At 49.7% G+C, this 21,445-nt stretch overlaps 1 protein-coding gene and 1 pseudogene across 1 annotated transcript; one reads left to right on the forward strand and one right to left on the reverse strand.

Annotated features, from left to right (window-relative positions):
* Positions 1-323: 323 nt before the first annotated feature.
* Positions 324-875, forward strand: LOC109768672 (uncharacterized). The gene has a single exon (XM_020327418.1). It carries the CDS (start codon positions 324-326, stop codon positions 873-875), a length of 552 nt encoding a protein of 183 aa, XP_020183007.1.
* A 2,642-nt stretch (positions 876-3,517) lies between these two features.
* Positions 3,518-9,229, reverse strand: LOC109768673 (auxin-responsive protein IAA20-like; annotated as a pseudogene).
* Between the last annotated feature and the right edge of the window lie 12,216 nt (positions 9,230-21,445).

The following is a 21,445-nucleotide window of genomic DNA, read 5'->3' on the forward strand; positions in this document are numbered from 1 at the left end:
TTGCTCGTAGAACATCTCCAACAGCGGCGCTAGATTTTGCGCACACGGAAAAATGTAACATTTAGCACGTGCCGGGCAGTTTGGCGCGCTCCAGTAGGCGCAGAAGAATGCAGCGCGGGAGAAAAAAGTGCGCGTGCGAAAAAGCGGCCCCGTGTGGCAGATTTGGTGCGCGGCGTTGGGCGCGCTGTATAAAAGCCGTGCGCGCTAGCCCGCCAACCGCCACTCTTCTTCCCCGCCTCGCCGTTCTTCCTCGACTCCAGCGCCCCGCCGCCGACGTCGCGCCCTTCTCCCCATGTCGTTGCGCCTTCTCCCCTGCCGCCGACATGCCGCCGCGAGTTCGGAGAACCTCCGGCTACCGCGGCGTTCGCGCCTGCCCCTCCGGCATGTTTTACGCGGAGATCCGCTCCGGTGACGTACGTCTCGGTCTCGGGACATTCGAGACCGCCCACGCCCGCGCGTACGATGCAGCGGCGTGGCGCCTCGGGAGGCTACAGGCGCAGATGAACTTCTCCAACGCCCGGGCGCGTGAGCAGGCGCAGGACCCCGTGCCTCCGTCGCGGCTAATCACCGACGAGGACTGCCGCGTCCAGCGTAGGCAGGAGCGCCGCCTCCTCGTCGCTGAGGCGGACGAGTATGCCATGACGGAGTGGCGCCAGCGCTTCCCGGAGGATGTCGCCCGAGAGAATGAGTTCTGGGCGCAGAGGAGGGTGCAGCGAGCCGCGGATCGGACGGACAGGCGTCAGTGGAAGGCACTGGCGATAGCGCAGTGCGAACTGGAACAGACGTCGACCTTTGACGACATTGATCCTCGGTGGAATGATGCGTTTCTGTCGTTGGACTACACCACCGAGGAGGAGGATGACAACGAGAAGTAGTTTCTATTATGCTTGCACCGCAGTATCGTTTTATCTATTTTTATTATTTGTATCGTATCGACTAGTTTGTGGTGTTGGGCTTGATGAACTATGCTATTTGTATTGTTGAATTTTATCTATATGTTGTCAAATATTGTTCGTATCCGTTGTATGATAGTACCGGTTGCTCGCGCGCGCCGTTTTTTACAGCCCCTGCAGGAGCCGCTCGTGCGCGCAATATTTTGCAGCGACCGCTGAAGCCATCGTTCTGCTGCGCGCAAAAAGATACTATTTCGGCGTTGTAAAAATTATTTTAGCATGCCACGTGCTGCGTGTCTGTTGAAGATGCTCTTAGTATAATTAACGGCGGTCACCCGCACGTTGCGGAGCACGAGAGATTCGATGGCCGATCGGTCCAGGCTCCATGGATGCTCATGGTCGTGGATAATAGGAGTGCGTGGTTTGTGTACTTCTAGTATGTTGGTTTTGTGTGGATGACAACCGAACTCATGCTAATGGTAGGTCGATGCATGCATACGCGCGTGTCTGCATGGGCTGGGAGACCGAAGGCGGGGCAATGCGGCACGGTCCATGTGTTTTTTTTAGGATAACACAAACCACTTTATTTAAGTAAAGTCTGGGATCTCATCAGAGACCACATCTAACACAAAGTTTGGAGGCACCATTAGCCAAAGCTTACATAACTCTTCCCGTACCCCTACGTTAGCTAACTTGTGTGCGGCGTTATTAGCAGTCCGTCGTACTCATGACACTTTCACATCGTTGAACCAACTAAGCATCTGTAATCTAGATAGTTATGTGTGGGTTGATGATCCACCTGGTTTTATTATGCCGCTGTTGATTGATGATGTAAGCATGATTTAGTTTAATAAAATTAGCCATGATGGCATTTCCTAAAAAATAGTTTTTCTATAAACTTGATCAAATAAAGAAATTTGGACTCTGAAAAAATCAATGCCCCACTCCCCCACACCCCCACAAAGGGAATCTCCCCACTACAACTTTTACGTAATGAGTAATTACATAGAGAGAGTATGTACATGTTTAATAACTAATAAAAACTATGTCGCATCTGTAAAAAGGACGATTGGAGAATGGTTTATGTCTGAAAAAGATACAACATTATTGGACAGTTGTATCAAATATTTCAAATAAGTGTATCTAATTCTATTTGAAACTTATTTGAAAACATACCCAAATAAAACTGAAACAAATGCATGCATAAAAGGCAAGAATGAGAGGAGTACATTGCAAAGTAGTATGTCATGGTTAATTAGGGGAAAACCGAGCAAAACCATCGCAACCGCTGAATGGGCACACATACAAGTCACATCGCCGAAAATCGCCACGAAGGAAATATCATCGACGTTGCAATTCGGCAAGGAGGCAAGAACCACAACGACGACACCTTCAACAATGTTACGGTGCCCGCAGGCTTCTCTTTCATCAACCTAGGCCGTATCCGAGCCCAGCTTTCGCTAGTCGTCTCACCTCCTCAAAGCCTATATTGTTGGTTGCCCTGGCTACACTACCACCAACACCATCCGCCTCGCAATAGAGTAGGCCTACACCAGGGCCATCAGCCAGCACACACCAGACCAGAAGCGGCACGTTGCTAAGTGCCATGCCGTGAGGCTGGTAATCAAGGCCACCACAAGGTGGGCCATCATTCACATTGCTGCCATCCCGAGCAACCAGAGTGAAGGCGCGTCACCAGCACCTCGGCCTCTAGGATCTGACCCAAAACTGGGGGCAATAGGGATGCCAGGTCAAGGTGCCTCACTGAAATCCCATGTCTCGTTGCTGCTAGAGTAGCTCTGCGTCATCGCACCACCTGAGACCAGCACAGCTCTTCGGGGGGAGGGAGGGGGGGGGCTCCGATGCCGGGACGATCGTTGCATCTGCCTCGAATCACCGTGCAAGAAAAATTGTGAGAGCTTTCCCCATCGCCACTGTCCGTGGCACGGGCTTAGCCCAAACACATCTTCCAGCGGCGGCGAGAGGTTGCGAAGGGGAGGGGTGGCTACGCCTGGCAGCTAAGGTTCTCCTCGTGTCACTTGTGGGAGCAACGTGAGGTCGGGAGAGCTTTTTTCAGAGGGGTTTAGTGTTGTACAACACTTATAATTCTAAAGACATGAGCCGGAATCAAAATTTCAACATTCTCTTACAGATTTTTGGTAATTTCGTTTGGTGCTGAAATATTTGTAAACTTAAAATTTCAGATCAGATTCACTAATTCCACGCCAAATGCAAATTCAGTTGAAATTAATCAAAACCAAGAACATTTTGATAGATCAAATTCCAAAATAAATTTCGACATTTCACCGAATTCGTTCGTTAACATAATTTAAAATCCTGGACAAGAGAAATAAACTCAGAAAGTCCCATACTTGTTGACGTGATGACAACATTGTACTAACATTATTTAGTAAGCTAATTAACTAGACACAGACGCCGGTGCAGATCATGACGCCCAAACTCAACTAGCAGGCAAGCGTAGTCGGTGGCAACATTAGTATGTTGAGCCGTTTGGCCGACTTGCTAAACTCCCTGCAAGAGATGGATTCAAAACCCTTGTCAGTCAACGATTCGATGCAATGACAGGGGAATGCGCGTAGAAAAAATAAATAAGCATCCACAACTTACTCCCACGGCACATCTCCGACGAGCATCCAGTCCCCGTCGCCGTCCTCGTAGGTGACGACTGCGTATGGATCACCATGGTGTGAAATGCAGGAGGGGAACATGAGGTGGAGCGTGTGCTGGAGCTGGTGGTAGGAGGCGTGGCGGGACAGGTCTGTTAGCAAATAAACTAGCGTGACAAGTTTCAGGTTAGGTTTAGGTTCAGAGTTTCAGTTTCGTCAGTCTGCGGTAGTGTTCAGTTTCAGTCAAAGCCTGAGGACGCGGTCTGTGCGCTCCCGAGGCCGTAGTTCACGGCGAGCTCGCGCCCCTGATCGTGGGATGGCACGATCCAGTAGAAGGGGTGGTCCTTGATCCGTTTTTCGTGTCGATCCATGAATAAAGCTAACGGAAAACGCAGCAGAACTTGAGCTGCACAAAATACTGTCTGTCTCTGTTCTTCTTCGAACACTTTCAGAGAGAGCGAGAGAACGAGAGTGAGAGAGAGGAAGGAGGGACACCGGCGAGCATCTCCGGCAACAATTGGCATCAGAGCCGTTTTTCGGTCCAGGGCATGGCCGGGGACGACACCGGCAGCAAGTCGCCACCAACGCCGCGCGCAAAAGTCTCCGACGGCTCAGAGCTAGTCGTGCAGAGAGATCCATGGCGCGGGTGGTGCGTGACACCGGCGGCGCGGCGTGGCCGCAGCTGACGAGGACCAACTACACCGACTGGGCTGTTCTCATGCAGCTCAAGATGGAGGGGCGGCATCTCTGGGAGGCCGTGGTGAAGGGCACGGCGGAGCGCAGCGACGATCGGCTCGCGCTCGAGGCCATCCTGCGTGGAGTACCACCGGAGATGGGACCCATCCTCGCCGGCAAGGCCACGGCGAAGGATGCGTGGGACTCCGTCAAGAAAATGCGTCTCGGAGTGGCGCGCATCCGCGAGGCGAAGCTCGCAACCTTGTCCAAGCAGTACAACGACATTCGCTTCGCAGACGGCGAGACCATCGATGATTTCGCCATGCGGATCACGAACATGGCGGCCCAGATGGCGCAGCTCGGGGAGACCGTCCCGGAGAAGCGCATCGTCCGCAAATTTCTCTCCGTCGTCCCGAAGAGGTATTCACAGATCGCCTTGTCAATTGAGACCCTTGTTGATCTGGACACGCTCTCCGTGGAGGAGCTCACCGGACGGCTGAGGGCTGCTGAGGAGCGGTACGACCTCGACCAGGGGGAGCCAGGCGCCGGGCGTCTCATGTTCACGGCGGAGGAGTGGCTCGCGCGTATGAAGCGCAGCGAGAACGATGGATCCGGAGGGAGCGGATCCAGCTCAGGACGCGGCGGCGGACGTCACGGACGAGGCCGCGGGCGTGGCGGCGGACGCGGCCCCGGCAGCCGCGCAAAACCCACGGACCAGTGCCGTCACCGCAAGAAGTACGGGCACTGGGCGCGTGAGTGCAGGACTCGCATCCGCGAGGAGCGAGCGGAGGCGAATTTTGCCGAACAAGGCGGGCACCACGACGACCCGACGCTCCTGATGTCGGTGATCGCCGCGACCCCGGCGCAGAGCGCGGGGGAGCACATCATGCTCCATGAGGAGCGAGCAGAGGCGAATCTGGGCGCCGAGGAGGCGCCGTGCGACGGCCGGTGGTTTCTGGACACCGGCGCGTCCAACCACATGACGGGCGATCGATCGGCATTCGCGGAGCTGGACGAGGGCGTCACTGGCAGCGTCAAGTTCGGGGACGGCTCCAGCGTGGCCATTCAGGGGCGCGGCACGGTCACGTTCACCGTGCGCAGCGGCAACCACCGTGCCCTCACTGACGTCTACTTCATCCCGCGTCTCAAGACGAGCATCATCAGTCTTGGACAACTGGACGAGCATGGCTGCACCATCAAGATCCACGACGGCGTTCTGACGTTGTACGATCGTCGCCAGAACGAACTGGCCCAGGTACGCCGAAATGGCAGGCGCTTGTATGTTGTTCGCCTGGACATTGTGCATCCGATCTGTCTGGCAGCACACAACGGCGACGAGGCATGGAAGTGGCATGCCAGGTTCGGCCACCTGCATTTTGACGCGCTCCGGCGCATGGGGCGCGCTGACATGGTGCGCGGGCTGCCAGTTGTGGATCACGTCGAGCAGATCTGCGACGCGTGCTTGGTGGGGAAGCAAAGGCGTGCCCCTTTTCCCTCCCAAGCGCACTACCGGGCGGCAGGGCCGCTCGAGTTGGTGCACGCCGATCTGTGCGGGCCTATCGCTCCAGCAACCCCTGGTGGCAAGCGTTACTTCATGCTCGTCGTCGACGATCACAGCCGTATATGTGGGCTATGCTACTGCCGGCGAAGGACGCCGCCGCGGCCAACATCAAGCACTTTGTCGCCGCGGCTGAGGCAGAGCAAGGCGCGAAACTGCGCACGTTCCGGACGGACCGGGGCGGCGAGTTCACCTCCAGCGCGCTCGGCGAGTACTTCGCAGACCAAGGCGTGGAGAGGCATCTGACGGCGCCCTACTCGCCACAGCAGAACGGCGTGGTCGAACGGCGCAACCAGACCGTCGTCGGCATGGCAAGGAGCATGCTCAAGGCGAAGAACATGCCGAGCTGTTTTTGGGGGGAGGCCGTGGCGACTGCGGTGTTCATCCTCAACAGATCTTACACCCGCAGCGTCGACGGCAAAACCCCGTACGAGGCGTGGTATGGCAAGAAACCAGCCGTGCACTTCTTACGTGTCTTCGGCTGTGTCGCCTACGTCATGAACACGCGACCCGGCCTGAAGAAGCTAGACGACCGCAGCACCAAGATGGTCTTCATCGGCTACGAGGCGGGCTCGAAGGCGTACAGAGTGTACGATCCTCTGACCAAGCGCGTGTACGCCTCGCGCGACGTGGTGTTTGACGAGGGCGCAAGCTGGGACTGGGGCGCCATAGGCGGGCACACGGCGGAGCCGTTCGTCGTTCACCACGAGCTCCCGCTCACCACTGAAGGGCGGAGCGTGCACACTGCGGCAAGCTACCCGAGCGGGGAACAAGATGGAGGCCACGACACCGTGGTGGACTCACCAGCCACGCCCAACAGCAGGACTGTGGGTGCTGCTCCCGCCACACCCCAGAGCACGGCCGTCTCCAGCTCTCCAGCGACACCGTGGACCAGCGCATCTTCGGCCTCCTCGGACGGGCCTGGCAACAGGCGCCCCCTGACGAGGCTCCGGGGGCGATCAAGTTTGTCTCACCACCCGCGGCACAGTACGATTTGTATGACGCCGACGACGATCAGTTCACGGAGCACCGTTTCCGCCTCCTCGCGGAGATGTACCCCGACGCGGCCAACTCGTCTGCACCTAAGGAACGCCTACTGCTGGTCGAAGAGGAGCCGGCTACATTTGCTGAAGCAGCGCCCCATGAGAGCTGGCGGAGTGCGATGCTCGAGGAGCTGGCATCTATTGAAGAGAACGGCACCTGGACACTCACCGAGCTGCCCCCAGGTCATACAGCCATCAGTCTCAAGTGGATATTCAAGCTGAAGAAGGATGCTGCTGGCGCCATCGTCAAACACAAGGCACGACTAGTAGCAAGAGGTTTTGTGCAGAAGGAGGGCGTTGACTTCGACGATGCGTTCGCGCCCGTGGCAAGACTTGACTTTGTTCGTGTCATGATCGGCACGGCGGCGCAGCACGGCTGGGAACTGCACCATCTCGACGTCAAGTCAGCGTTTCTGAACGGTGAGCTCAAGGAGGAGGTGTATGTCACCCAGCCACCCGGATTTGCTCGAAGAGGAGAAGAGCACAAGGTTCACCGCCTGCACAAAGCGCTCTACGGTCTACGGCAGGCGCCGCGGGCATGGAATGAGAAACTCGACGCCACCCTGAAGGAGCTGGGGTTCTCCTGTTGCCCGGCTGATCACGCTCTGTACACTCGAGGCAGAGGACAAGCTCGGCTCCTGGTCGGCGTGTACGTGGATGATCTCGTCGTCACCGGTGCCGACGGCGAGTGCGTCAACAAGTTCAAGGCAGAGATGATGGCCAAGTTTCGCATGAGCGACCTTGGACTGCTCAGTTTCTATCTCGGCATCGAGGTGAAGCAAGGAGGGGGAGAGATCATCCTATCCCAATCTGCATATGACGGCAAGCTGCTGGAGCGCGCGGGCATGGCGGGCTGCAATCCCACGCATGTCCCCATGGAGCCGCGGCTTCGTCTAAGCAAGAATGGATCAGAACCACTGGTGAACGCCACGGACTACCGCAACATCATGGGAGGGCTGCGGTATCTCACCCACACCCGGCCGGACATCGTGTTCGCGGTGGGTTATGTCAGTCGCTTCATGGAGGCACCGAGCACGGCGCATCTCGCCGCCGTCAAACACTTGCTGCGCTACATTGCGGGCACGCGCAGGTACGGCTGTCGATACACCAAGGGCGGCGAGAGCAAACTCGTCGGATACAGTGATTCTGACATGGCCGGCGATGTCGATGATCGCAAGAGCACCTCGGGGAACATCTTCTTCGTCGGAGGTGCGCCGATCACTTGGCAGTCGCAGAAACAGAAGATTGTTGCTCTATCGTCGTGTGAAGCAGAGTATGTGGCGGCAACAACAGCAGCTTGTCAGGCCATCTGGCTGAGCAGGCTCATGGGCGATCTGTTCATGGAGGAGCACGGCGCAGTCACCATTTTTGTCGACAACAAGTCAGCCATACAGTTGTGCAAGAATCCGGTCTTCCATGATCGGAGCAAGCACATCGACGTCCGATTCCATTTCATCAGGTACTGCATTGAGGAAGAAAAGATCAAAGTCGAACACATTCCTACAGGTGATCAGCTCGCAGACATGTTCACCAAAGCACTCGGGCGTACGCGGTTCCAGGAGCTGCGCGCGCGTATTGGCATGGTCGAAGTTTGATTTCCTTGGTCACGACTAGCTTAGGGGGAGATTGTTAGCAAATAGACTAGCTTAGGGGGAGATTGTTAGCAAATACACTAGCGTGACAAGTTTCAGGTTAGGTTTAGGTTCAGAGTTTCAGTTTCGTCAGTCTGCAGTAGTGTTCAGTTTCAGTCAAAGCCTGAGGACGCGGTCTGTGCGCTCCCGAGGGCGTAGTTCACGGCGAGCTCGCGCCCCTGATCGTGGGATGGCACGATCCAGTAGAAGGGGTGGTCCTCGATCCGTTTTTCGTGTCGATCCATGAATAAAGCTAACGGAAAACGCAGCAGAACTTGAGCTGCACAAAATACTGTCTGTCTCTGTTCTTCTTCGAACACTTTCAGAGAGAGCGAGAGAACGAGAGTGAGAGAGAGGAAGGAGGGACACCGGCGAGCATCTCCGGCAACAAGGTCCAGCTTCCTCCCGATGGGCACCCCTTCCACCTTCACCTTCACGTGGCCGTTGCTGCGGCTGCGCGGGCGGTGCGCGCTCTTCACCGGCGGCCACCCCACCAGCCTCTTCCTCCTGCACGACTTGCAGGTCAGTTTCACGAAAGAGAAGGGCGCGCACGTACGTGAACACCATCGATGAAACACCGACTTGTTGCCCCTCTCGCAGTCGCGAGCGTCGCCAGTGTCGTGTTCGCCATTGCCGTGGTCACCGTCGTCGTCGTCGTCGCGCAGGAAGAGCGGCAGCGTGGCTTCTTGATTCCAAACGCCTCCGCCGATCCCCTCTTCCCGCACGAAGCCGCGTGGTTGGGCGGCGCAAGCCCCAGCTCCAGCTCCATGGCGCCCTTCGTCAACTATTTTCCCTGTACTACGTGATCACAGCTGAAAACTTGTGCTAGGAGTAGCTTACTAGCTAGTGCACTCTGGCAGGCGGCGACACCGTGCGATCGATGCGTGCGGTATATATAGGCGCGCGGGGCACCGCGGCCGATGGCTACGTTCGATGCATGGTGAGTGGTGAGTGGTGACAGTGGAGGTCGATTTGGAGAGAGTGAACTCGTCGTGTGCTCGTGGCGGCCGGGGGAGTGGGAGACATATAGTGTTGGGGCTCAAGGGGGCCAGGCAGCGGGCGGGCAAACGTACTGTCGAACGCATGGTTAAGCTAGACACATTCAGGATAGGATTGGTACCGGCGCCAAAGTTATCACGAGACGTGAGAGACAGATCGAGGGGGCATGTGCATACGCGTGGGTGTTTCTCTATCAGCCGTTATTTAACCCTTGATGGGCTCCTCATCGTCCGCACTGCACCGGCGTTCACCACATAGAGGATGGACATGGCGCAGCGCATGCCCCCAAGTCAAGGGGGGACAAACCAGCCACTGCTCCCACTCCATGCTTCGCCCACTCCAGTCACAGTTACATGTGACAATATGCCTGATCCACGCCTTGGATCTGCATGCATGGAGCATGGACACCGTGCTTCCCAACGCCGCTCCCTGCCGGCTCTGTCCCAACACCAAAACGAAGTTTATATCTTTCTCGTCCCTAGTACATTTTGTAAACGTATACTATCTATATGTGCATGAGCGGCTTCTGATGGCAGGCAGGACAATTACGCAGGGAGAGCCGCTTGTCAAAAGTAATATGGACGCGTGCTACGTCAGTTTCCACTGGCTAATAAGAAAAAGGTTGACATGAGTCTGATATGAATGTTTGTCCAAGTACCATGGATAAATTTCCGTGCAACACGATACGACCGATGAAAGCGCAAGATGGATGCTATTACCGCCATGATTGAGTAGCTAGTAGCTTAATCAGTCGGTGTTAGGCACCTCCGATTGCGTGGCTTAATTGACCGGTGCGTGCATGCGATAATCTAACGCTAGACTTTTAGGTTCAGGTTTTTAACTCTCAGCTAGATTGACTTCTTTGTGCTAGCTGCATCATCGGCTTGTCCATTGCACCTTGCATGCAAAAGATAGACGCTGGTTCGTAGCATCAAGCCCAAACCATTGTTCATCGTAGAAAATGAAGTACAGACCACCGACTCGCCAAATACAAAACGCGCCGAGACCAGCGGGAATCTACGGACAAAGGTAACTACTAGGTGTAGGAACCAAGTTCAGTGAACTCCAGTCTTGGTGAAAGAGAGCCGTCTATGATGTGGATCTCTCTTGTGAAGATGAGACAGCGGTTTAATAATGATGGCGGCTTCTAAAACATGTGGATGTGGTGTATGTTTTAGGTCTGCCGCACCGGTTATTCGTCCCGATATGTTATATGGATGGATCCGTGACGGCATCGGTTATAGATATGGGAAGTAAGAGCACTCCGCATTATCTAGTTTGTAAGTGTGAATGGTGGCTTCGGATGGATTGATGTATGTTTTTATCAGACCTTCATGAAATCTATACCTACTATTAAAGGGAGGTGATATTTTTGGTTTCGTCCCGCTTCGTTTGGTCCTGCTTCAATTAATTTCACGTACGTTATTTGGTTTCGTTACTTGCCATCCATTTTGGCTCAACGGAGGAAGCCCAACTGACGGCGCACTGTGGCCCACGTCCGACGAGCTGGCAAAAAATAAAATAGCCGATGGCAGGGTTCGATCTCATAACCTGCCAACCGGCCACACACAGTTTGTCTAACTGACCCAGCTAGAGATACGAGAGGATTTTTTTCCATTGCAACGCAACGGCCTTTTTGCTAGGTTTTGCACACCTCCATGTGGATGCGATCACCATGTCTTGGCCATGCCCCACCTCCATGTGGCCACTACCCCTCCCCGTACACGTCTCAAGACCTCAGGTCACACACTCATCAATCATTGTGATAAGTAGACAACACATAAGTTGGTTAACCTGCTGCAACGCACGGGCCCTTTTGCTAGTAGAGCTAATGTTATTAAATTGCGAGGTCCAGAAAAAGTATAGTAAATTACTAGGCTCCTCATATCAAAGTACACGAGTGAGTTGAGTTAACGGCGGCTACTACATATCACAAACTGCTCAAGATCATGCAGAGACAGATGAGAGATGTCTTGTCTTATTTACTTGGCGATGGTTACGATAGATGTATGAACACAACAAGCAATCGAGCGGGATGTTGAGAGATGACTCCTCGTGCGTGGGCTGGTAATCTCTTTATTTGTTTTTTAGGGGCTTTATTTGGTCGTCGTTGAGCTCAAGCTTGTCGTAGTCCCACAAGATGGCCCAAATACGAAGCTCTTTGCCCTACGGTGCAGAGATGAGTTTCCTCTGAAGTGGTACAGACTCTTCGTGCATTAGAACGAAGCCCAAAACACCAAAACAGAACGAAGCCCAAAACAGAACGGCCGGTCTATTAGAACGAAGCCCAAAATAAACGTGGATGGGGGTTTATCCCGACATGGAAACAAAGGTGCAGCAGCAGCCATATGTAGAGATAGTAATGGATGCTTCCTTGAAGCATCATCTGTTGTTTTCGACGGCCTATTCGATCCAGCCAGCTTGGAAGCGTGGGCATGCAATGAGGCACTGGCTTTGAGCCAGGATTTACGTGTCCAACGACTACTAATCGCATCCGAATGCGTTGAAGTAATCACTAACATCAACAGAGGTACAGCTGCAGTTTATGCGCCATTTCTGCTTGAAATATCAAGTCGCATAAGTGATTTTGAGCATGTTATCTTCCGTCATGAACCAAGGAAAAGTAATAGTGAGGCTCATAGATTAGCTAAGGCCGCGTCAACTCTTGGCGTGGGCCGCCATGTGTGGCTATGGACTGTCCCGGACATCACTTGTATTCCAAACCGTTTGAATTTTGAATAAATCCCTAGTTACACCTCAAAAGAAAAAAGAGAACGAAGCCCAAAATAGGGAACAACACACTCAAAAAGAGCACGATTCAGAGCACCATCCAACGGACAGAACAATCAACAGACACAAATATAAAAATTCAGGCGACTTACATATAGTTAATGTGTACTCCCTCCGTTCCTAAATATAAGTCTTTCTACATATTTCACTACGGACTACATACGGAGCAAAATGAGTGAATCTACACTCTAAAATACGTCTATATACATTCGTACATAGTCTGCATATCTTTTTTTGGGGGTAGTGCACATTAAAATATCTAAAAATCTTGTATTTTGTGAGGATCAGAAAAGTGTAATAAATTACAAGGCCCATCATATCAAAGTACACGAGTGAGTTGAGTTAACGACGGCTACTACGTACCACAAACTGCTCAAGACCATGCAGAGACAGATGAGAGATGTCTTGGCTTATTTACTTGGCGATGGTTACGATAGACGTATGAACACAACAAGCAATCGAGCGGGATGTTGAGAGATGACTCCTCGTGCGTGGGCCGGTGATCTCTTTATTTGTTTTTTAGGGGCTTTATTTGGTCGTCGTTGAGCTCAAGCTTGTCGTAGTCCCACAAGATGGCCCAAATACGAAGCTCTTTGCCCTACGGTGCAGAGATGAGTTTCCTCTGAAGTGGTACAGACTCTTCGTGCATTAGAACAAAGCCCAAAACACCAAAACAGAACGAAGCCCAAAACAGAACGGCCGGTCTATTAGAACGAAGCCCAAAATAAACGTGGATGGGGGTTTATCCCGACATGGAAACAAAGGTGCAGCAGCAGCCATATGTAGAGATAGTAATGGATGCTTCCTTGAAGCATCATCTGTTGTTTTCGACGGCCTATTCGATCCAGCCAGCTTGGAAGCGTGGGCATGCAATGAGGCACTGGCTTTGAGCCAGGATTTACGTGTCCAACGACTACTAATCGCATCCGAATGCGTTGAAGTAATCACTAACATCAACAGAGGTACAGCTGCAGTTTATGCGCCATTTCTGCTTGAAATATCAAGTCGCATAAGTGATTTTGAGCATGTTATCTTCCGTCATGAACCAAGGAAATGTAATAGTGAGGCTCATAGATTAGCTAAGGCCGCGTCAACTCTTGGCGTGGGCCGCCATGTGTGGCTATGGACTGTCCCGGACATCACTTGTATTCCAAACCGTTTGAATTTTGAATAAATCCCTAGTTACACCTCAAAAGAAAAAAGAGAACGAAGCCCAAAATAGGGAACAACACACTCAAAAAGAGCACGATTCAGATCACCATCCAACGGACAGAACAATCAACAGACCCAAATATAAAAATTCAGGCGACTTACATATAGTTAATGTGTACTCCCTCCGTTCCTAAATATAAGTCTTTCTACAGATTTCACTACGGACTACATACGGAGCAAAATGAGTGAATCTACACTCTAAAATACGTCTATATACATTCGTACATAGTCTGCATATCTTTTTTTGGGGGTAGTGCACATTAAAATATCTAAAAATCTTGTATTTTGTGAGGATCAGAAAAGTGTAATAAATTACAAGGCCCATCATATCAAAGTACACGAGTGAGTTGAGTTAACGACGGCTACTACGTACCACAAACTGCTCAAGACCATGCAGAGACAGATGAGAGATGTCTTGGCTTATTTACTTGGCGATGGTTACGATAGACGTATGAACACAAGAAGCAATCGAGCGGGATGTTGAGAGATGACTCCTCGTGCGTGGGCCGGTGATCTCTTTATTTGTTTTTAGGGGCTTTATTTGGTCGTCGTTGAGCTCAAGCTTGTCGTAGTCCCACAAGATGGCCCAAATACGAAGTTCTTTGCCCTACGGTGCAGAGATGAGTTTCCTCTGAAGTGGTACAGACTCTTCGTGCATTAGAACGAAGCCCAAAACACCAAAACAGAACGAAGCCCAAAACAGAACGGCCGGTCTATTAGAACGAAGCCCAAAATAAACGTGCATGGGGTTTTATCCCGACATGGAAACAAAGGTGCAGCAGCAGCCATATGTAGAGATAGTAATGGATGCTTCCTTGAAGCATCATCTGTTGTTTTCGACGGCCTATTCGATCCAGCCAGCTTGGAAGCGTGGGCATGCAATGAGGCACTGGCTTTGAGCCAGGATTTACGTGTCCAACGACTACTAATCGCATCCGAATGCGTTGAAGTAATCACTAACATCAATAGAGGTACAGCTGCAGTTTATGCGCCATTTCTGCTTGAAATATCAAGTCGCATAAGTGATTTTGAGCATGTTATCTTCCGTCATGAACCAAGGAAATGTAATAGTGAGGCTCATAGATTAGCTAAGGCCGCGTCAACTCTTGGCGTGGGCCACCATGTGTGGCTATGGACTGTCCCGGACATCACTTGTATTCCAAACCGTTTGAATTTTGAATAAATCCCTAGTTACACCTCAAAAGAAAAAAGAGAACGAAGCCCAAAATAGGGAACAACACACTCAAAAAGAGCACGATTCAGAGCACCATCCAACGGACAGAACAATCAACAGACCCAAATATAAAAATTCAGGCGACTTACATATAGTTAATGTGTACTCCCTCCGTTCCTAAATATAAGTCTTTCTACAGATTTCACTACGGACTACATACGGAGCAAAATGAGTGAATCTACACTCTAAAATACGTCTATATACATTCGTACATAGTCTGCATATCTTTTTTTGGGGGTAGTGCACATTAAAATATCTAAAAATCTTGTATTTTGTGAGGATCAGAAAAGTGTAATAAATTACAAGGCCCATCATATCAAAGTACACGAGTGAGTTGAGTTAACGACGGCTACTACGTACCACAAACTGCTCAAGACCATGCAGAGACAGATGAGAGATGTCTTGGCTTATTTACTTGGCGATGGTTACGATAGATGTATGAACACAACAAGCAATCGAGCGGGATGTTGAGAGATGACTCCTCGTGCGTGGGCCGGTGATCTCTTTATTTGTTTTTAGGGGCTTTATTTGGTCGTCGTTGAGCTCAAGCTTGTCGTAGTCCCACAAGATGGCCCAAATACGAAGCTCTTTGCCCTACGGTGCAGAGATGAGTTTCCTCTGAAGTGGTACAGACTCTTCGTGCATTAGAACGAAGCCCAAAACACCAAAACAGAACGAAGCCCAAAACAGAACGGCCGGTCTATTAGAACGAAGCCCAAAATAAACGTGGATGGGGGTTTATCCCGACATGGAAACAAAGGTGCAGCAGCAGCCATATGTAGAGATAGTAATGGATGCTTCCTTGAAGCATCATCTATTGTTTTCGACGGCCTATTCGATCCAGCCAGCTTGGAAGCGTGGGCATGCAATGAGGCACTGGCTTTGAGCCAGGATTTACGTGTCCAACGACTACTAATCGCATCCGAATGCATTGAAGTAATCACTAACATCAACAGAGGTACAGCTGCAGTTTATGCGCCATTTCTGCTTGAAATATCAAGTCACATAAGTGATTTTGAGCATGTTATCTTCCGTCATGAACCAAGGAAATGTAATAGTGAGGCTCATAGATTAGCTAAGGCCGCGTCAACTCTTGGCGTGGGCCGCCATGTGTGGCTATGGACTGTCCCGGACATCACTTGTATTCCAAACCGTTTGAATTTTGAATAAATCCCTAGTTACACCTCAAAAGAAAAAAGAGGACGAAGCCCAAAATAGGGAACAACACACTCAAAAAGAGCACGATTCAGAGCACCATCCAACGGACAGAACAATCAACAGACCCAAATATAAAAATTCAGGCGACTTACATATAGTTAATGTGTACTCCCTCCGTTCCTACATATAAGTCTTTCTACAGATTTCACTACGGACTACATACGGAGCAAAATGAGTGAATCTACACTCTAAAATACGTCTATATACATTCGTACATAGTCTGCATATCTTTTTTTGGTGGTAGTGCACATTAAAATATCTAAAAAAACTTGTATTTTGTGAGGATCAGAAAAGTGTAATAAATTACAAGGCCCATCATATCAAAGTACACGAGTGAGTTGAGTTAACGACGGCTACTACGTACCACAAACTGCTCAAGACCATGCAGAGACAGATGAGAGATGTCTTGGCTTATTTACTTGGCGATGGTTACGATAGATGTATGAACACAACAAGCAATCGAGCGGGATGTTGAGAGATGACTCCTCGTGCGTGGGCCGGTGATCTCTTTATTTGTTTTTTAGGGGCTTTATTTGGTCGTCGTTGAGCTCAAGCTTGTCGTAGTCCCACAAGATGGCCCAAATACGAAGCTCTTTGCCCTACGGTGCAGAGATGAGTTTCCTCTGAAGTGGTACAGACTCTTCGTGCATTAGAACCAAGCCCAAAACACCAAAACAGAACGAAGCCCAAAACAGAACGGCCGGTCTATTAGAACGAAGCCCAAAATAAACGTGCATGGGGTTTTATCCCGACATGGAAACAAAGGTGCAGCAGCAGCCATATGTAGAGATAGTAATGGATGCTTCCTTGAAGCATCATCTGTTGTTTTCGACGGCCTATTCGATCCAGCCAGCTTGGAAGCGTGGGCATGCAACGAGGCACTGGCTTTGAGCCAGGATTTACATGTCCAACGACTACTAATCGCATCCGAATGCGTTGAAGTAATCACTAACATCAACAGAGGTACAGCTGCAGTTTATGCGCCATTTCTGCTTGAAATATCAAGTCGCATAAGTGATTTTGAGCATGTTATCTTCCGTCATGAACCAAGGAAATGTAATAGTGTGGCTCATAGATTAGCTAAGGCCGCGTCAACTCTTGGCGTGGGCCGCCATGTGTGGCTATGGACTGTCCCGGACATCACTTGTATTCCAAACCGTTTGAATTTTGAATAAATCCCTAGTTACACCTCAAAAGAAAAAAGAGAACGAAGCCCAAAATAGGGAACAACACACTCAAAAAGAGCACGATTCAGAGCACCATCCAACGGATAGTACAATCAAAAGACCCAAATATAAAAATTCAGGCGACTTACATATAGTTAATGTGTACTCCCTCCGTTCCTAAATATAAGTCTTTCTACAGATTTCACCACGGACTACATACGGAGCAAAATGAGTGAATCTACACTCTAAAATACATCTATATACATTCGTACATGGTCTGCATATCTTTTTTTGGGGGTAGTGCACATTAAAATATCTAAAAAACTTGTATTTTGTGAGGATCAGAAAAGTGTAATAAATTACAAGGCCCATCATATCAAAGTACACGAGTGAGTTGAGTTAACGACGGCTACTACGTACCACAAACTGCTCAAGACCATGCAGAGACAGATGAGAGATGTCTTGGCTTATTTACTTGGCGATGGTTACGATAGATGTATGATCACAACAAGCAATCGAGCGGGATGCTGAGAGATGACTCCTCGTGCGTGGGCCGGTGATCTCTTTATTTGTTTTTTAGGGGCTTTATTTGGTCGTCGTTGAGCTCAAGCTTGTCGTAGTCCCACAAGATGGCCCAAATACGAAGCTCTTTGCCCTACGGTGCAGAGATGAGTTTCCTCTGAAGTGGTACAGACTCTTCGTGCATTAGAACCAAGCCCAAAACACCAAAACAGAACGAAGCCCAAAACAGAACGGCCGGTCTATTAGAACGAAGCCCAAAATAAACGTGCATGGGGTTTTATCCCGACATGGAAACAAAGGTGCAGCAGCAGCCATATGTAGAGATAGTAATGGATGCTTCCTTGAAGCATCATCTGTTGTTTTCGACGGCCTATTCGATCCAGCCAGCTTGGAAGCGTGGGCATGCAATGAGGCACTGGCTTTGAGCCAGGATTTACGTGTCCAACGACTACTAATCGCATCCGAATGCGTTGAAGTAATCACTAACATCAACAGAGGTACAGCTGCAGTTTATGCGCCATTTCTGCTTGAAATATCAAGTCGCATAAGTGATTTTGAGCATGTTATCTTCCGTCATGAACCAAGGAAAAGTAATAGTGAGGCTCATAGATTAGCTAAGGCCGCGTCAACTCTTGGCGTGGGCCGCCATGTGTGGCTATGGACTGTCCCGGACATCACTTGTATTCCAAACCGTTTGAATTTTGAATAAATCCCTAGTTACACCTCAAAAGAAAAAAGAGAACGAAGCCCAAAATAGGGAACAACACACTCAAAAAGAGCACGATTCAGAGCACCATCCAACGGACAGAACAATCAACAGACACAAATATAAAAATTCAGGCGACTTACATATAGTTAATGTGTACTCCCTCCGTTCCTAAATATAAGTCTTTCTACATATTTCACTACGGACTACATACGGAGCAAAATGAGTGAATCTACACTCTAAAATACGTCTATATACATTCGTACATAGTCTGCATATCTTTTTTTGGGGGTAGTGCACATTAAAATATCTAAAAAACTTGTATTTTGTGAGGATCAGAAAAGTGTAATAAATTACAAGGCCCATCATATCAAAGTACACGAGTGAGTTGAGTTAACGACGGCTACTACGTACCACAAACTGCTCAAGACCATGCAGAGACAGATAAGAGATGTCTTGGCTTATTTACTTGGCGATGGTTACGATAGATGTATGAACACAACAAGCAATCGAGCGGGATGTTGAGAGATGACTCCTCGTGCGTGGGCCGGTGATCTCTTTATTTGTTTTTTAGGGGCTTTATTTGGTCGTCGTTGAGCTCAAGCTTGTCGTAGTCCCACAAGATGGCCCAAATACGAAGCTCTTTGCCCTACGGTGCAGAGATGAGTTTCCTCTGAAGTGGTACAGACTCTTCGTGCATTAGAACCAAGCCCAAAACACCAAAACAGAACGAAGCCCAAAACAGAACGGCCGGTCTATTAGAACGAAGCCCAAAATAAACGTGCATGGGGTTTTATCCCGACATGGAAACAAAGGTGCAGCAGCAGCCATATGTAGAGATAGTAATGGATGCTTCCTTGAAGCATCATCTGTTGTTTTCGACGGCCTATTCGATCCAACCAGCTTGGAAGCGTGGGCATGCAATGAGGCACTGGCTTTGAGCCAGGATTTACATGTCCAACGACTACTAATCGCATCCGAATGCGTTGAAGTAATCACTAACATCAACAGAGGTACAGCTGCAGTTTATGCGCCATTTCTGCTTGAAATATCAAGTCGCATAAGTGATTTTGAGCATGTTATCTTCAGTCATGAACCAAGGAAATGTAATAGTGTGGCTCATAGATTAGCTAAGGCCGCGTCAACTCTTGGCGTGGGCCGCCATGTGTGGCTATGGACTGTCCCGGACATCACTTGTATTCCAAACCGTTTGAATTTTGAATAAATCCCTAGTTACACCTCAAAAGAAAAAAGAGAACGAAGCCCAAAATAGGGAACAACACACTTAAAAAGAGCACGATTCAGAGCACCATCCAACGGACAGAACAATCAAAAGACCCAAATATAAAAATTCAGGCGACTTACATATAGTTAATGTGTACTCCCTCCGTTCCTAAATATAAGTCTTTCTACAGATTTCACTACGGACTACATACGGAGCAAAATGAGTGAATCTACGCTCTATATACATTCGTACATGGTCTGCATATCTTTTTTTGGGGGTAGTGCACATTAAAATATCTAAAAAACTTGTATTTTGTGAGGATCAGAAAAGTGTAATAAATTACAAGGCCCATCATATCAAAGTACACGAGTGAGTTGAGTTAACGACGGCTACTACGTACCACAAACTGCTCAAGACCATGCAGAGACAGATGAGAGATGTCTTGGCTTATTTACTTGGCGATGGTTACGATAGATGTATGAACACAACAAGCAATCGAGCGGGATGCTGAGAGATGACTCCTCGTGCGTGGGCCGGTGATCTCTTTATTTGTTTTTTAGGGGCTTTATTTGGTCGTCGTTGAGCTCAAGCTTGTCGTAGTCCCACAAGATGGCCCAAATACGAAGCTCTTTGCCCTACGGTGCAGAGATGAGTTTCCTCTGAAGTGGTACAGAATCTTCGTGCATTAGAACGAAGCCCAAAACACCAAAACAGAACGAAGCCCAAAACAGAACGGCCGGTCTATTAGAATGAAGCCCAAAATAAACGTGCATGGGGGTTTATCCCGACATGGAAACAAAGGTGCAGCAGCAGCCATATGTAGAGATAGTAATGGATGCTTCCTTGAAGCATCATCTGTTGTTTTCGACGGCCTCTTCGATCCAGCCAGCTTGGAAGCGTGGGCATGCAATGAGGCACTGGCTTTGAGCCAGGATTTACATGTCCAACGACTACTAATCGCATCCGAATGCGTTGAAGTAATCACTAACATCAACAGAGGTACAGCTGCAGTTTATGCGCCATTTCTGCTTGAAATATCAAGTCGCATAAGTGATTTTGAGCATGTTATCTTCCGTCATGAACCAAGGAAATGTAATAGTGAGGCTCATAGATTAGCTAAGGCCGCGTCAACTCTTGGCGTGGGCCGCCATGTGTGGCTATGGACTGTCCCGGACATCACTTGTATTTCAAACCGTTTGAATTTTGAATAAATCCCTAGTTACACCTAAAAAAAAAAAAGAGAACGAAGCCCAAAATAGGGAACAACACACTCAAAAAGAGCACGATTCAGAGTCCAACAGACAGAACAATCAACAGACCCAAATATAAAAATTCAGGCGACTTACATATAGTTAATGTGTACTCCCTCCGTTCCTAAATATAAGTCTTTCTACAGATTTCACTACGGACTACATACGGAGCAAAATGAGTGAATCTACACTCTAAAATACGTCTATATACATTCGTACATAGTCTGCATATCTTTTTTTGGGGTAGTGCACATTAAAATATCTAAAAAACTTGTATTTTGTGAGGATCAGAAAAGTGTAATAAATTACAAGGCCCATCATATCAAAGTACACGAGTGAGTTGAGTTAACGACGGCTACTACGTACCACAAACTGCTCAAGACCATGCAGAGACAGATGAGAGATGTCTTGGCTTATTACTTGGTGATGGTTACGACAGAGGTATGCACACAGCAAGCAATAGTCGAGCGAGATGTTGAGAGAGATGACTTGTACGTACATACTACGGGATGTTGGTAGACCAAGTGACCTCCACCCTCACCTTACCGCGGGGGCCGGCGATCTCTTTGGTGTCGGTTCCGGAGAGGCCTGGGATGAAGTCCACGGAGCCAACCACGATCTGATCGTCCGTGGGTTCAAGCTTGTTGAAGTCCCACAAGTTGGCCCAGATATGAAGCTCTGTGCCCAGCTGTGCGG

The sequence above is a fragment of the Aegilops tauschii genome, chromosome 7, assembly GCF_002575655.3.
Source record: "Aegilops tauschii subsp. strangulata cultivar AL8/78 chromosome 7, Aet v6.0, whole genome shotgun sequence".
NCBI classification, from domain to species: domain Eukaryota; kingdom Viridiplantae; phylum Streptophyta; class Magnoliopsida; order Poales; family Poaceae; genus Aegilops; species Aegilops tauschii.

What these genes read in the sequence shown, in the direction of transcription:
- LOC109768672 (XM_020327418.1), top strand. Translation starts at nt 324, where the DNA reads ATGCCGCCGCGAGTTCGGAGAACCTCCGGCTACCGCGGCGTTCGCGCC.